Genomic DNA, 16366 nt, shown 5'->3' on the forward strand with positions numbered 1-16366 from the left:
CTCATTGTGGTTTTTATTTGCAGGAAATTATTTTAAATGGGTTACTTTACGCTTTACATAAAGTACCTTTTGCCCTTTGGTATCTTAAGTGTCCTTCTGGTTTCTGACTGTACTGCATGTAGCCCAGGTACTCAGTATAAGTACAAGCTCGTGCTGCCTTGATGTGATTCAACTTTTTTCCTTTAAGATGTGACTTCTTAGCATGACAAAAATTGATTAGAAAAATAAAAAAGGAAAAAAGTGAATTCTGTGGAAATGAACATTATAAGTGACTTTTTTGCATATGTATTTTGATGATATGAATATCGGGGTGATTTTATGGGGAAATAAAGGGAAAATAAATGTAAAAGAAGAATAAGTGTGACCCAAGGGAGACAGCTGGAGGCAGGGGATGAGATTGTTTCTCAAACTACGGGTGGACCTTTTATGTATATGCCTCACGTTTCCCCCTTTCTCCTGAGCAACATGTTTTTTTTACCCACTACCTGTATGCAATCAGTGTGACCAATGGGTTCCTCTCTTGCATCTGGGCCTCAGAGAGCTCAGTCTCTCACAGATTTTCTGCTTGATCTCATTGGTTGTTGCTGCAACATTAGACCTAGAACCTTATCCCCATTTTACCCCGTTGCCCAATGCCACTGAGATAGTAGGAGAACCTTGAGTAGAACGCCGCTTATTAGACATGTGGTCTCATTTCTTTTCACTTCAGTTCTTTCTTAGGTGGACTTTCCTGTAATAAATTTTAAAATCCTTTCAGAATGAACTAATTAGAACATGCTCTTTTTGTGTAGTTGTTAATCTTTTAACAACTTTTATTGAACATGTAGAGAGAAGGGGAGGTTATGAACTCTCCTACTTGTACTGGGATAAATGAAGAAGAAGGCATAAGGATAATCAACATGGAACTCCACTGCAAATGGATTTTATGCAGCTGAGGAAAGTTTGGGCTTATTAGTATTTGCTCCAACGAACCTCCAAGTTTTCTCCATTGTGGACAACATAACTACCAACTCCTGAAAAGGAAGAAGAAAGAGAACTGGGTCAAATGATTTGACCACTAAATCGCCAAATAATGGATGTCATCTCTACTAACCCCTTGGCCCAATCCCCACAAAGGCTCACACCCCTCTCCATTTGGGCATTTTTAGCATGGGTCTTTTTGGCATGTCTCCCCCTTACCTTGACTCAGTGGTTTGCCTCCACTCAGAAGTTCCCAGTAGGTTCTGTCATTATTGCTGCCACATAGGCCCTGAATACAGGTGATATAGGGCCCCCATGAGCTCTCCTCCATTGTGAAACTGTGGGCGATATCCAGTAGGTTACTGGAACTTAGAATTGTCAAAGGAAACCCACAATAGGCATTTCTCAAACTTTAATGTACCTGAGAATCACTTGATGACATTATAAAAAATGCAGATTTCCTGGCCCTATCTATAGATATTTTTATTTTTAGATATGAGCTGGGGGTCAGGAATCTGCATGCTTTATAAACGTTCCAGCTGATTCGAATGCAGGCACTCCACACTCCATGCTAAATTAGAGAACTGATGCTCATGGTTTCTGCTCTCCCCACCTGCCATGGTAGATACTTTTCAAATAACAGCTTCAACCTTCCACCCCAAGATAGTGACTGCTGAAGATACTGATTCAGTAGAAGAACATGTTATCCTCATGTGCTAGAGACACCATAAGTTACTGAGTTTTCCCTTAGAAAAGAGGAACAGGAAAGGATAATTTGATATTTCATATTGTGTTTATTAAAAAGTGACAGGTCAATATCTGTTTTATATTCTGTAGCCATTTTTCTACCTCCCTTAAAGCCCTTGAGGGTAGCCTTTATAATATAATATTATTATTCTGATTTTATTTATAGCATCCCATGCTATGTTGTTTGATATGATAAATAACTATCAACTAGAGTTAAGAAGCCAAATAAGTCATACTTTTCAGAGGCAAAGCCATTATTTTAATTTTAATACTTGACCTCCTTGACCAGTTACTTTAGTTTAGGGATCTATGACTTTTCTGAAAGTGAGGGCAGGGAGAAGCTTCAGGGTATCTGTGAAACCCACAGTTTAAATGCTAAATTTGGCAGTGGCTCACGCCTGTAATCCCAGCACTTTGGGAGGCTGAGGTAGGCAGATCTCTTGAGCCCAGGAATTCAAGACCAGCCTGGGCAACATAGTAAGATTCTGTCTGTAAAATAAATAAACAAATGCCAATTTTTGTGTGTATGTTTATTTTTTCCTGGATGAACATTCATTACATTCACTTGATTTTCAAAGGGGTCAGTGATTCAAAAAGAGTTAAGAACCACTGTTCTAGATCTCAAATGTTTGACTTTAGAAGTTACATTTATTGAAATAATTTTACTGAAATAAGAGAGAGCCCTGAGATTCATTAATTTATTTAGCGAACATTAATTTACTACCTATTATGTGCAAGAAGATGAAATATCTCACCTCCTATTTTAAACTCCTGCTGTGAGATGTAGATGGACAGAAGCATTTTAAATATACTTTGTATTCAGGTGCAAATGCATTCTTACTGCATCTTTAGAAATGACAGCAAACATCTTAACCTTAGGTTAGGTACAGACCTACCCAAATATAGTATCATTCATTTCCTGGGCTTTCTCCATCACACTGAGGAAGACAGAAGCATTTAGCACAGTGACATTGGTGAAATATGTTTCATTGATTCTCACAGAGTAATTGACTGAGATATATGATTGTGAGTCAGGAGGTGTCACAGTTATAGGCTCATCAATGGAGATGTTGAAGGTACCTGGCAGAGACAGAAAAGCCCAGAGCAATATTCAGAAAAATAAAAATAATATTAGAGTTTGCAGACCTACTCAACCCCTGTTCCAAGGACTCCTTGCCTTAATGCAGACATGGATTTACTATAAGGAGCAATTATCATCACTCAAGGGGCAAATTTCTCATATAACTAAAGCAGAAACTAAGACCCAAACTCACCAGCTTGTGAATGTTGGCACTTGGCTCAACTCCCAGCTGTTTAAGCAATTCAGTTGCTCTAACTTCTGTTTCTCACAGAGGATCCTGATTTTTTTCTTTTTTTGCCTTGGTACAGCATACGATAATGCTTGTCTTTTCTCCTTTTTATTGCTTAACATTTATTGAAAACATATGAAGTGCCAGGCACTATACTAATCATTTTACATGGATTGTCTCATTCAATCTTTACAAAAACCTATGTTAGATACTGTCCTTGTTCCCAACTTTTACATTAGAAAACTGAAGCTTAGAGGTTAAACATTTTGTCCAAGTTTCCTAAACCTGTGAGTGGCTGAACCAGGAATGGACAGAGATCTAAGACAATGTCTCCTCTCCTTCTACCTGGTTGCAAAGTCATTTGTTTGAATAAGTAACATATGCTACAGTTTTCGAATACTGGCTTATCCTTTCCACACAGATGTCTCATTTCCTTGAGGGATCACTCACTGTGCAAAGTCAGGGTCATGGTACCAATCCTCTGTACTTTATTTAGCATGAGAATGATGCTCAGATCCTTCTATATCCAACAGTCAGAAAATTCGCCTTTGGAGATAGACATTATTTAATCAGGTCTGCCTTGTTAATGTTTGAACTAAGAAGGACATCTAGCACTCAGTTAAGAACAAATCCTCAGGTGACTGTAATCCCTGATAACACGATGAAAACTGAATTCTCTCTGGCAACTGTTATGTTTTGGAGGTTTATCTGGTCACTTTTGGTTTCAAAGGACACCTGAATCTCACATGCTTTGGGTGCTATGGTGAAAAGCAAAACAGTGTGCTCTTTAATGCTTATACCTGCAGCAGAGACGCAGGAAGAGTCTTTGTTAATATCCAAGAAGGTCTTTCCCATCAGGGCAGGTAAGACCTGGGCTGCAGCATTTGGATTACTGAATGCTCCTTGAGAAATTTCCGTGAGCACTGTATTCAGAGTTTGTTGGCAATTCCAGTCATTTTCATTATAATAGTCTGATGATACAAAGAGGGCCTAATGAGGCAGGGCAGGGGTGGGGGGTGATGAGAGATAAAGAGAGACAGAGAGAGAATATGAGATACTTCAAATAAGGGGGAAGCCTATATATAACTAATTCAGTATTAATTGAACATTGACTACCTAGGAAGCACCTCAGATAACTCAGTTATCTTTCTTGTTACCCAGAAGCTTATAAACTAGTTTGGGCAGGAAGGTTGGAACTGCTTAATAACACAAGCTATAATAGTTCCAATGAAGGCAGACTTTCCCACATTCATTTCTATATCCCAATGCTGGGAAATACCTGTCATATAGAAGACACTCAATAAATATTAACAAACTACTGTAAAAGGAGATGCCAGAGGAATGCCCTAAGGGATGCATCTAGTGGGATGCCTCTTTCAAAAGAGGAGAGGAGCTCACAAACATTTAATGAAGCTAAAAAAAAAAAAAAAAAAAGCTTCCTGGAGAAGGTGGTATTTGAGTTAGGCCTTGGAGAGTAAGATAGAGCACTCAAGAGGAACAACACGAACAAAGGTGTTAGGTAGGAATGGCCAGGACATGACCTGGCAGTGATGAGAGTATCTGCATTTTAGCAAAGTTCCTCAGGGGGTTCCTCTTGGTTTAGGGGAACTGGTGTATGGGGAACATTGGAGGCAACTGTGGAAGAACAGGCTGGAGAAGGAAGTTGGGCTAGACTAGTAGATGCTTGAATTTTACGGTGAGATGTCTGACTCCATTTGATTGACAATGATGAGGAGGTGTCTGACATTATTTGATTGACAATGGGGAGACTAATAGTTCATTAAACAGAAACTCTCCTGGCAGCAGAATGTAAGCTCGATTGAAGGGGCAGAATTGTGAGGTAGTAAAAGTTAGGAGGGCATTGGGGTAAGCAAGACAGGAACTAAAGTGGGTTGGATTTGAACATGCTGCTCTGTAGTTTCCCAGGGATGGACAGTTCCTGTTTTCATCTTTTCTTGGAGGTTCTTAAGCTAACCAAGTGGTCCACAAGCATTTGTGGGATATTAAGAAAAAAGAAAACTGGCTATAGTACATTTCCGCTTAAGACACGTCAATAAATGTTATTCACATACATAACAATAAATTAAATGTTATTAATATTTAAAAATACCCAGTAGTGTCTTGTAGGCAATTAGCTCTTGATCCTACTGTGAATTTGTATCACCTGTAGGGCTTTTAAAACAGAGCAAGGCCCAGGCTCCACCTCTAAATTTCTGTACTACCTGGCTGGTGTGGGCCTGGGTACTAGTGTTTTCTAAGAGTTCCTTCAGGTGATTCAAATATGCAACGAAAATGGGAAAGCAGTTTATATTCAGTTCAAACTTAGTAAGGCAATCAACAACATAAATAGTAACAACAACAATACAGATAACCTTATGATTGGACCTGTGCTTACACCTCCAGCCTCCTGTTATGTTTCCCAAGGACTCTGTGCTGGTCATGCCGAACACCTTGACCTTAAAATGCCGAACATTCTTTAGTGCTTTGGGGTCTTTGTCCTCACTGTCATCTCTCCCTTGAAAGTCCTCTAGCCCTGAGTCAGCCTGGAAAACATCAGTTCATACTGATGATGCAGTAAAGTTTTTGTTTTTTTTTTTTTCTGTAAACCTTCCTTGATCGCTTCTTATGTCTTCCCCTTAGAGTTTGTAAATCAATGGCTGAATGAATGCAGGAATAAAGTCTCAGACTTCAAAGAGCGTATGCATGACAGTGTAGGTGCTGAATGTGAGTTTTGAGAACAGCCCAGGTCCCATCCCAATCTACACCACTTTCTGGTTTTGTGAGATTGGTTAGATTATTGACACAGTTACTGTGACTCATGCTCCTAGTTTAGGAAACGGAGGTAATGGGGTGGTAGTTCGCTCTTATCGGCGGCAGATACATTCCAAGACCTACAGTGGATGCCTGAAACCATGGATAGTACTGAGCCTTAAATATACTATGTTTTTTCCCTATACATCCACACCTATAATAAAGTTCAGTTTATAAATTAGGCACAGTAAGAGATTAACAACAACAATAATCAAATAGAACAATTATAATAATATACTACAGCACCATTGCTCTTGTGCTTTGGGGCCATTATTAAATAAGTAAGTGTTACTTGAACATACGCACTTCAATGTTGGGACAGTTGATCTGATAACCGGCTACTAAGTGATTAACAAGCATAGACAAAGGGATGAGTCACGTCCTGGGTGGAACAGAGCGGGAAGGTGCAAGATTTTATCACACTACTCAGAATTATGCACAATTTAAAACTTATGCATTGTTTGTTTCTGAAATTTGTCATTTAATATTTTCAAGCCTCAGTTGACCTTGGGTGACTGAAACTGTGGAAAGTGAAACTGTGGATAAGGGGGGGACTACTGTGTGTGTGAAAGTGTAAAACTACGTGTGATAGAACAACAAGGTAGATTGTAGTAGACTCTAGAGTTTCTTAGAGAAATTGTAGTTAGGAAAAGCTTCCTAGAAGCATTGGCTATGGGGAAGTAAAGCTGAAGATGAGAAGAGTACATGTCAGGCAGGGGAAGGGAATCGTATGAGCAAAATCAAAGTTAGTATAGGAACCGCAGAACGGATAATAAGGTCTTAGGAGGCCAATAAGAAAGGAAAAAGATACTGGCTGGGCACAGTGGCCCACGCCTGTAATCCCAGCACTTTGGGAGGCCAAGATGAGTGGATCACCTGAGGTCAGGAGTTCGAGACCGGCCTGGCCAACGTGGTGAAACTCTGTCTCTACTAAAAATAGAAAAATTAGCCGGGCGTGGTGGTGGGTGCCTGTAATCCCAGCTACTCAGGAGGCTGAGGCAGGAAAATCGCTTGAACTCGGGAGGCGGAGGTTGCAGTGAGCTGAGCTTGCACCATTGCAACTCCAGCCTGGGCAACAAGAGCGAAGCTCCATCTAAAAAAAAAAAGGTGCTGCTTTCTTCCAGAGAAGACTCCTTTCTCTGCCTCCTGTTTCACCCTCTGACTTACCTGCATGGCTTCTCCTGTGCTAAATGTGTTTCCAATGAGACCATTTTCTTTTTTCTCAGACAGAATCTTTTCTACTAGTGACTTTGTATAAATACTGATGTTCTTTAAACTGCCTTCATCTGCTTTGACCTGCCCATTTATTAGACTCCTCTTCACACAGGTCAGAGCCAGGACAGCCATTGCACCAGTATCTGTCAGGAAACAAAACATTGTTGATAGGCGACCAAGCATCTCAGTTTGTCCTGGGCTGAGAGGTTTCCTGGGATGTGAGACTTTCAGTGCTAAAAGAAAAACAGATCTAGAAAAACTGGGATGGTTGGTCATGCTAATTGGTGAAGAAAGATTTCGAGATACAGCAATCATCTCTCCAGCACTAACCACTCAAATATTTAAAGATTTCTTCCCAATGTTCAGTTGCCATGTACTCCATGTTCATACCTCATACTGTAGTGTGATGGGCCTCCCACTTAAGGTTACTTAAGGGAGATTCACCTCACTAGTGGCCACCATGGCCAGTTTATTTTTCCCAGTGATAATGTACTCTGGCCACCTTTAGCTCATATACTAGCATTGTATATTTTGGTACTTATGACACTGTGTCCTGTGTTGTTCAGCTATTTCTGGTGTAGTTCATCATTTGACTTAAAACCAAGCTCCCGGAGGATTAGAGAGTGGTGTCTTGTGTGTGTGTGTGTCTGCCATCATATGTAAAGAAGTACTTGACATAGGGTCAACGCTCAGCTGAACATATTTAAAAAGAAAATTCAAGATGCATACTGAAAGGGGAAAAGGGAAGTGCCCTGCAAAGATATGTCTGCTGCCTGAACTCTGAGGCCCAGGCCATGGAGCCCAGCTGAGGAACAGGTGTCTCTGAGAATCCAAACATCCTGGAAAGTATCTAAGAACTTGCCAAGGAAAAGAGACCCATCACACACACATAGTAGGTAAAGAGCCAGGAAATTAGCTTAAAAGCAGCTGAGGGTGGGATGTAGCACAAATCTCTAAAGCTCTCTTGCTGCTGTCCGGAGTGTTTTTTTGTTGTTGTTGTTGTCGTTGTTGTTGTTGTTGTTTTTGTTTTTTTTGAGATGGAGTCTCGCTCTTGCTGCCCAGGCTGGAGTGCTGTGGTCCGATCTGACTGCAAACTCTGCCTCCTGGGTTCCAGCTATTCTCCTGCCTCAGCCTCCTGAGTAGCTGGGATTACAGGAGTGAGCCACCATGCCCAGCTAATTTTGTATTTTTAGTAGAGAAGGGGTTTCACCATGTTGGCGAGGATGGTCTTGAACTCCTGACCTCAGGTGATCCACCCGCCTTGGCCTCCCAAAGTGCTGGGATAACAGGTGTGAGCCACCGTGCCCTGCCTTTATTTTTTTTTTTTAAATACAATTCTGGGTTTCTTTTTTTACACATACTTTGGTCACAAAACACCTATGGATTTGTAGGTGCATATACATGGACAGTATTTCACTTTTACATCTTGGTTGCTCTCATCTTTTCCATCTTTCTCTAATCTTTTAGCCATGTTGGCTGAGGGACTGAGAAAACCTAGGACGATGCATCAATTAAACTATGTCTTTGTAAGGCTCTCAAGGGTTTCATTAGAGTGATTAGAAAATAGTACTTTACAGAGTTGTTGCCCAGTAAACCTCTTTACAAAAGAGGATGAGGCAAGAGACTGGAAGAAGGAAAGATAAGGACTCGTTTTCTGGCTTGATACTTGGTGTCTCCTGTGTTCTTTAGCATGGGACCTTTCCTCTCTCATGGGAGAAGAAGTCTGAGAAATCTCACATTCTCCTTACTATCCAGAAATACTAAATGGTGATTTGCTTTGAACTTCAATTTGAACTTTGAATTTGGAGAAAGATGAACTTGTATATCTGGATCCATAGAGGCTAAGCACCTGTACTAACTGTCTAAAGACTTCTTTATGGATATTAAGGCTGACACAGTGGGAAATTTCTGGTTCATTTCCCAAGGTGAATATATAATCTATTGATTGTAATATTGGACTTTGTCACTGGAGAGGTGGTATTGTTCAAGACTATCAAGGTATCCAAATTGTCCCAATAAACTAGAGAAAGAGGCAGTGTTAAGATAAACAAATTCCATTGCATTTCCCTTTTCTAAAACTTACCCTTTCTAAAATATTTCATGTGGATATTCTCATGCTTTATCCTCATTTTACAGATGGAAAAATTAAGATCAAAGTTAACATTCATTGTTTGTATAACCCAAAGAAGAGCTGGAGCAGAAACCGGGTGTTTCTACCATACCACACATCTAGAAAGAAGCTTAAATGTTGTCTGTCATTCCTTCTTCTCAAAAAGAAAATTCCCTTTTGAGGAGACTAGAGCAAAGAAGGTAGAAAATAAAGTCCAGGTACTTACTGGTAGAAAAACTCAAAGAGCAAGACCTACTGGTGACCATGTCATGTCCTCTGTACCAAGGGAATTGGGCTTAGTAACTCACCTACTGAGAACTGGCTACCAAAATAATAGTTTTTATTTTCAGGAGTGAAGTGGTTGACAACTTCGGCGGTTGAGTAGTTCCCATTGAACAGACACAAGGCCAGAACATCCAGGCTGAGCTGGTAGTAGTTAGTCAGGGGAGTGCCATTGTGTGTTTCTAGAAAAGAGAAGAAATACCTCCCTTAATCATGGAAGTGGTAATGGAGTATGCATTTTCCATCTATTCCTACTTATTCTATTTCAATTTCTTTACATTTAAGGAAAGGTGGGTAATAGAAGGGGAGGTCACCCATAGAATCAGAAAACCTGAGAAATGTGAAGGCTTTTAAGGGCCACTAAATTCCACTCAATTTCTTTCATTTTATAACTGAGGGGACACAGCCTTAAAGAGATTAAGATGGCCGGGCATGGTGGCTCACGCCTGTAATCCCAGCACTTTGGGAGGCCGAGACGGGTGGATCACGAGGTCAGGAGATCAAGATCATCCTGGCTAACACGGTGAAACCCCGTCTCTACTAAAAAATACAAAAAATTAGCCAGGCCTGGTGGTGGGCGCCTATGGTCCCAGCTGCTTGAGAGGCTGAGGCAGGAGAATGGCGTGAACCTGGGAGGCGGAGCTTGCAGTGAGCCAAGATCGCGCCACCGCACTCCAGTCTGGGCGACAGAGCGAGACTCCGTCTCAAAAAAAAAAATAAATAAAGAGATTAAGATGCTATCTAGATATTCAGATGGTTACAGAGTTAGGGCCAGAATACAGGTGTTCAACCTCCAAGCCTCTTGCGTTTTCAATAGTAAGGTGTTGAAACTGTAAGCAGAAACCTAGGTTGGAGCCATCTCAAAGGAAGATGGACTTAATGAAAAATAGAATCAATATTAGGTGGGAATTGAGATAAAAACAGTGCACCTCACTAGTGGCCACCATGGGCGGTTGATTTTTCCCGGGGATAATGTACTCTGGCCGCCTTTATCTCATATACTAGCATTGTATATTTTGGTACTTATGACACTGTGTCCTGTGTTTTTCAGCTATTTCTGGTGTAATTCATCATTTGACTTAAAGTCAAGCTCCTGGACGATTAGAGAATGGTGTGTGTGTGTGTGTGTGTGTGTGTGTGTGTGTGTGTGTCTGCCATCATATGTAAAGTAGTAGTTGACATAGGGTCAACGCTCAGCTGAACATATTTAAAAAGAAAATTCAAGATGCATACTGAAAGGGAAAAAGGGAAGTGCCCTGCAAAGACATAGTGAGATGAATGGGATGAAGAGGAGAAGGAAAGAGCGGAGGGAAACTTCGTATAGTTCTGAATCAGCAGAGGAGAAGACAAGGTCGTCTAGGGTCTCTAAATATTTGATTCTTACCCATATTTTCAATTTCTGCTTGGAATTTATTTTCTAGCTTGTCAATCAGGTGGTAATCATATATTAAGTTTTCCTCAGGGTTACGACATACTCCCAAAGCCAGTATAATCAAGGCAAGCTCTCCTGAGCTTACATCTGAAACTGAAAAGAAAAGTATTCAAGCTTAACAAGGTACATGCTTTATGATTTTTTGGGCCTCCTGATTTCCTTGAGACTTATATTGCCTATCACTTTTTTCTTCTGTTGCACTCTATACAGTCTTGTGTCGCTTAATGATAGCGATAAATTCTGAGAAATGGTTATTAAGCGATTTTGTCATTGTGCAAACATCATAGAATGTACTTACACAACCTAGATGGTATAGTTGACTACACACCTAGGTTATAGAGTACAGCTTGTTGCTCTCAGGCTAAAAACCAGTATAGCATGTTACTGTCCTGAATGCTATAAGCAACTGTAGCCCAATGGTATTTGTGTATCTAAACATATCTAAGCACAGAAAAGGTACAATAAAAATACACTATTAAAATCTTGTGGGACCACTGTCATATATATTCATCATTATGTGATACATTCCTGTACGAATATTTGATTCCTCTCTTCTTTATCCTCAAAGGAGAGCCTTTTAGAGCAGTACTGTATAAATGCAAACTAAATCTTAGTCTTTTCCATAAAAATCACAGAATCGTTTTGGAATCATAGAATCCTTATGAAAGTGGAAAAAGAGGAAAAATACGTAACAAGATCTTGGATTTTTTTTCTCTTTGTGGTACCAGCTTGCTAGGATAGTAATACTTGATTTTTTATGTTCTGCCTTATAGAGTATCAAAACTCTCAGGATTCTCATAATTCTTGTAATAATATTATGAGGTAGGTAAGAGTGGCTTCATTTCCCCAGATACTAATTAGAAAACTGAGGCTCCGTATTAACATGATTGGTTCAAGGCCAACCCACACCTAGTCCAAATCTGGATTGTTCCATGGTTGCCTCTCCATCACCAGCTTTCTTAGTTATGATCTGTATTCCCATATGGTTGTGACCTAAGCTAGCTTATATAACAGCATTAATGGATAAGAATCCATAGCTTTTGTTTGTGGCTTCTTGAAAAAAGGTGGTTTTTAAGACCAAAAGAAGCAAGACCTAACTCTAGGGTGAGTGGCGTGGGATTGTGTTTTGGGCATGTTTCTGTTACCTCAGGTTTGGTACCATTAGAGGGGATGTAGCAGGGATACTTTGGATGCATAATTTTTAGGATTAGTTGCAGATAATCTTTAAATAGGTAGATTTTTTTTTCTAAATCTTCCAGAGAACACAGAAACTTACGTCTCCTTTTCACATTGTATTTGATTTGTTGGATCAGCTTTTGCTTCAGGGTTTGGGCCTGGATTCCAACAAGTTTGAGGGACAACACGACATTGACATCGCTGGTTCCCCTGGTATAGTTTGACTGGATCATTGTATTCAACAGAGGTTTTAGGTGGATGTAGTTTTTTTCACTTACCTCTATGGCAGAGAAGGAAAGAAATAAGAAACACATACTCAGAAAATAGTAAGACTTGGAGCAGGGGTTATATAGAAATATTTGGTAATAGATATGGCACAGACCTAGACCAATACAGTGGCTGCCGACTGTGTTGGTGGAATAATACAAAGGTGGGTCTTGAACCCACCCCCATGCCAGACATTACTCCTTTAACAACCAACATATTTTAACAACTGGTGCAGACTTATCATTGTGTACTGGCAGACTCCTGCCTGGGAAATCTAGCATCATTCCCTAATTTTGCATATGAAGCTTAGAGAGAGTGTCCTTAAAGAAACTTCCATAATTGGAGGCTGAGCTGAAACTAGACTACATGTCTTCTGACTCTCAGTAAGCAGGACTTTCTGCTTCCTGGATTCAGTTCTTTCCTTCTCCATCTTCTAAATCAATTGGGTTAATGTTGAGAAAATGCAGGTAAAAATTCTATGTTATACTGGTGACTGACCCCAAAACTTCATTGTCTGATTGCCCAGCTTGCTGGGCATCGAGATCATTATTTAGCATTATGCAGCCTGTGAAAAACTCTCCAGTTTTAGCCTACAGTATGCCCCAATTCCAGAGATGGAGGGAAGTCACATTATACTGTGGAAGTAGGAGAATCCATAGCTCCTAAGGAAATAGAGGAGAATAAAAAGATTTACTATTTAAAACACAGGACACTTTCTCAATATATTTTTCCATAATCTTGAGGAGTAGCCCCAAATCCTACAATCTCCAGATTATCGAATGGATTAGTGGGAGAGTGAGAAGAACATGAGCTTTGGATTCAGATTTTGGCCACATTCTGTGCTCCTTAACTTATGACTGTGGATAATAAGTTATGTAACTCGTTTTACCCTTAGTTTTCTCATTTAAAAATTGTGGCTGTTAACACTTACCTTACAGATATTGGACAAGAAACCACTGAATAAACTGTAAAATGCTGCACATGCTATTATTTCTAGCTCAACTGGAGTTTTTATCACTATACTTGAGAATCAAGGAAATATAATTTCCCTTGCCCAGATTTCTTTACTTTAAAAGAAAGAGTCAAGAAGATCTGAATAGAGCGATTGCAGAAATGTCATGGTTTGTTGCAGACACAGTGGAACAATTGTGAGTCAGTTCTCTGAGATTTTGTGGAAGCATCTAGCTCAGCAGATTTTCTGACCCTGAAACAGACTTTTTAGTTCCTGGTCAACAACTCAAATCAGCTTCCTTGACTCTCAAAGATAAATTTAATTATTATTATTATTATTATTTAAAATGAATTGAATGCCAAAACCTACATAGCCATCCCCTATTCTTAGGATCCAACAGGGGAAATGTCAGACCAAGAAGAAAAATTAGAGTCAGAAGAGTCTAGGCTTTAGCCTGTATGTATACAAGCCTGTCTTCTGTGGTTTCTCTTCTTACTGGTTAGAGAGCACAGATAGTACCACTTAGTAATCTTTGGACTGGTTTGAAGCTCAATTTCAGAGTAAAGTCTCACAAAAGAGAAGTCATGCACTTGAGAACTGCACCAGACTTCAGGAGATAATTGGCTTCAATAGTCTCCCCTCATTATCCTTTATTTATGAAGGAAGCTAAAGAAATTCAGAAACGTTGGGTGATTCAGTAACTAAGGGATCAAACTAAACCTGAATTTAGTTTTCCTTTCTCTTACTTTAATGTTCTTTTACAGAACCACACAATCTCTGGGGTCAACATCCACGCAAGAGATGATGGAACTTTATCCCATGTGTCCTGGGAAAGAGTTGAAGGGAGGTGGACATGCAACTTGGAACATCTAAACTCACTCATGACAAGACAGCAGTCATCACTATTTGAAAGAATTTTTTTTTTTTTCTATGTAGTTACAAGGGGTTAACCCAAAAATCATGCATTGAATTTCAGGAAAAAAAGATTGCATATCAAAACCAAAAGATAACTTTCCATGATCTAGAAAAGTTCCTGGGAGCATAAATTTTCTGTCATTGGAAATTCACATGAATAGAGACTTACCTGGTAGGGATGCTGTGCTAGAGAGGATCTGAGCATAGAAAGAGCAGTTAGGCAAGTGAACACACAATCTATAATTCCTCTTACAACAACATGCATTGTGAGACTTTCCTCACCATCTCCTGCCACCCTTTTCATCATTCATGGAGTCCAACCACATATGAAAATGGAATGGGATCTTTTCTCAGGTAACTCTACACAGAGTCTCTTGTCAACAGTATTCAGTAGACTATCACTCTAGATAATTTTAGCTCAAAGTTTACTCACCACAGATCTCGCATAGTTGGCTTGGAATAAGAGAAAACAGTAAGAGCCCCACCAGGGGCAGCTGGTGTGACTGTCTCATCTTTCCAACGGTGTACCAGAATGTTGAGGAATTGGCCGGCTATTTATTAAGTGATGGGCAGAAGGTAATGAGAGCTCCTCCTTCAGGTTGCCTCAGCCTCTTTTCACTCAAGCAAATATTGAGCAATGTCAGGAGGTGTGGTCAAGTGTATTTGTCCATGTAATGTAATAAATAAGGGAGAAGACTTGAAGGATGTGGTTAGGGAGAATGAGGAAATAACTTTCCTTTGTCTCCTGTCCTAAACCTTCGGGGTTCACATCTATTATTTGCCTTCCGCCCAGTGAACATATATTAGGCAAATGACTGTTTCCTGTAATCTTTCCTTTTTTTTCCATTTCACTTTATGTTTTATGTTTCCTGATAAAGTAGATTTGATCATGCAAACACATACAACATATAAAAATGGAAGTAAAAGAAGACATCCAAATGGGAAGCAGGCATATGAAAAGGTACTTGAAAAGGTGTTTAACATCACTGATCATCAGATAAATGGAAATCAAAGCTACGAGATATCCTCTAATCTCAGTTAAAAATGGCTTTATTCAAAACACAGGCAATAACAAATGCTGGCAAGGATGTAGAGAAGAGGGAAGCCTCCTACACTGTTGGTGGGAATGTAAATTAGTACAATCACTATGGAGAACAGTTTGGAGGTTCCTCAAAAAACTAAACATAGAGCTACCATATGATCCAGCAATCCCACTGCTGGCTATATACCCAAAAGAAGGAAGACCAGTATATTGAAGAGGTATCTGCACTCCCATGTTTGTTGCAGCACTGTTCACAATAACCAAGATTTGGAAGCAAGCTAAGTGTCTATCAACAGATAAATGAACACAGAAAATGTCATACATATACACAATGGAGTACTATTCAGCTGTATAAAAGAATGAGATCCTGTCAGTTGTGACAAAATGGATGGAACTGGAGATAATTATGTTAAGTGAAATAAGCCAGGCACAGAGAGACATACATTGTATGTTCTCACTTATTTGTGGGATCTAAAAATCAAAACAATTGAATTCATAGAGATAGAGAATGAAAAATGGTTACCGGGGGCTGGGACGGGTAGTGGTGGGAAGGAGGTGGGGAGGGTTAATGGGTACCAAATATTAGAAAGAATGAATAAGACCTACTATTGGTAGCATAACAGGGTGACTATAGTCAATAATAATTTAATTGTACATTTTAAATAACCAAGAGTATAACTGGATTGTTTGTAACATAAAGGATAAATGCTTGACAGGATGGATACCCCCTTCTCTATGATGTGATTATTACACATTGCATGCCTGTATCAAGACATTTCATGTGCCCCATAAATATATACACCTACTGTGTACCCACAAAAATTGAAATAAAAAATTTTAAAAATGGAAGTAAAAGTTGCAAGTCTGAAATTGAAGCAGGCAGTATTGGAGAACCTAGCACATGACGGGATCTTTGGCATAGTGGTTTCCAAACTATGATTTTTCTCCTAAGATAGATTTCCTGAGAGTTTCCTAACCAAGGGGGAAAACCCGAGAGCTATACATCAAATGTGAATTTCTGCCCTGCCAGGACAGTTGCTACATGTGAGAAGTGTTGCCTATCACAGTTCTTCTGAGAACTATTAGAGAATACTGTCAGCCTAGCTAAGGATGTCATGACTTAGTGAGCCACTATTTGCATTGTACC

General features: G+C 39.7%; 1 protein-coding gene across 1 annotated transcript; it reads right to left on the reverse strand.

Moving 5' to 3' along the window:
• Positions 1–788: 788 nt before the first annotated feature.
• TCN1 (transcobalamin 1) lies at positions 789–14706 on the reverse strand. The gene is made up of 9 exons (XM_032151816.2): positions 14611–14706; positions 12144–12323; positions 10820–10960; positions 9462–9617; positions 6996–7186; positions 3818–4007; positions 2604–2787; positions 1180–1298; positions 789–1013 (listed from the first exon to the last, which is right to left on the reverse strand). Exons 1-9 carry the CDS (start codon positions 14687–14689, stop codon positions 952–954), a joined length of 1302 nt encoding a protein of 433 aa, XP_032007707.1. The 5' UTR covers positions 14690–14706; the 3' UTR covers positions 789–951.
• Between the last annotated feature and the right edge of the window lie 1660 nt (positions 14707–16366).

This window comes from Hylobates moloch, unplaced genomic scaffold (assembly GCF_009828535.3).
Source record: "Hylobates moloch isolate HMO894 unplaced genomic scaffold, HMol_V3 SCAFFOLD_5, whole genome shotgun sequence".
NCBI classification, from domain to species: Eukaryota; Metazoa; Chordata; class Mammalia; order Primates; family Hylobatidae; genus Hylobates; species Hylobates moloch.

Coding starts and splice junctions, on each gene's coding strand:
- TCN1 (XM_032151816.2), bottom strand. CDS start 14,689: ATGAGACAGTCACACCAGCTGCCCCTGGTGGGGCTCTTACTGTTTTCT. Junction 10,961..12,143: donor ATACAATGTGAAAAGGAGAC/GTAAGTTTCTGT, acceptor TTTTCTTTTCAG/TTTCAGATGTAAGCTCAGGA. Junction 4,008..6,995: donor GCACAGGAGAAGCCATGCAG/GTAAGTCAGAGG, acceptor CTGCCTCATTAG/GCCCTCTTTGTATCATCAGA.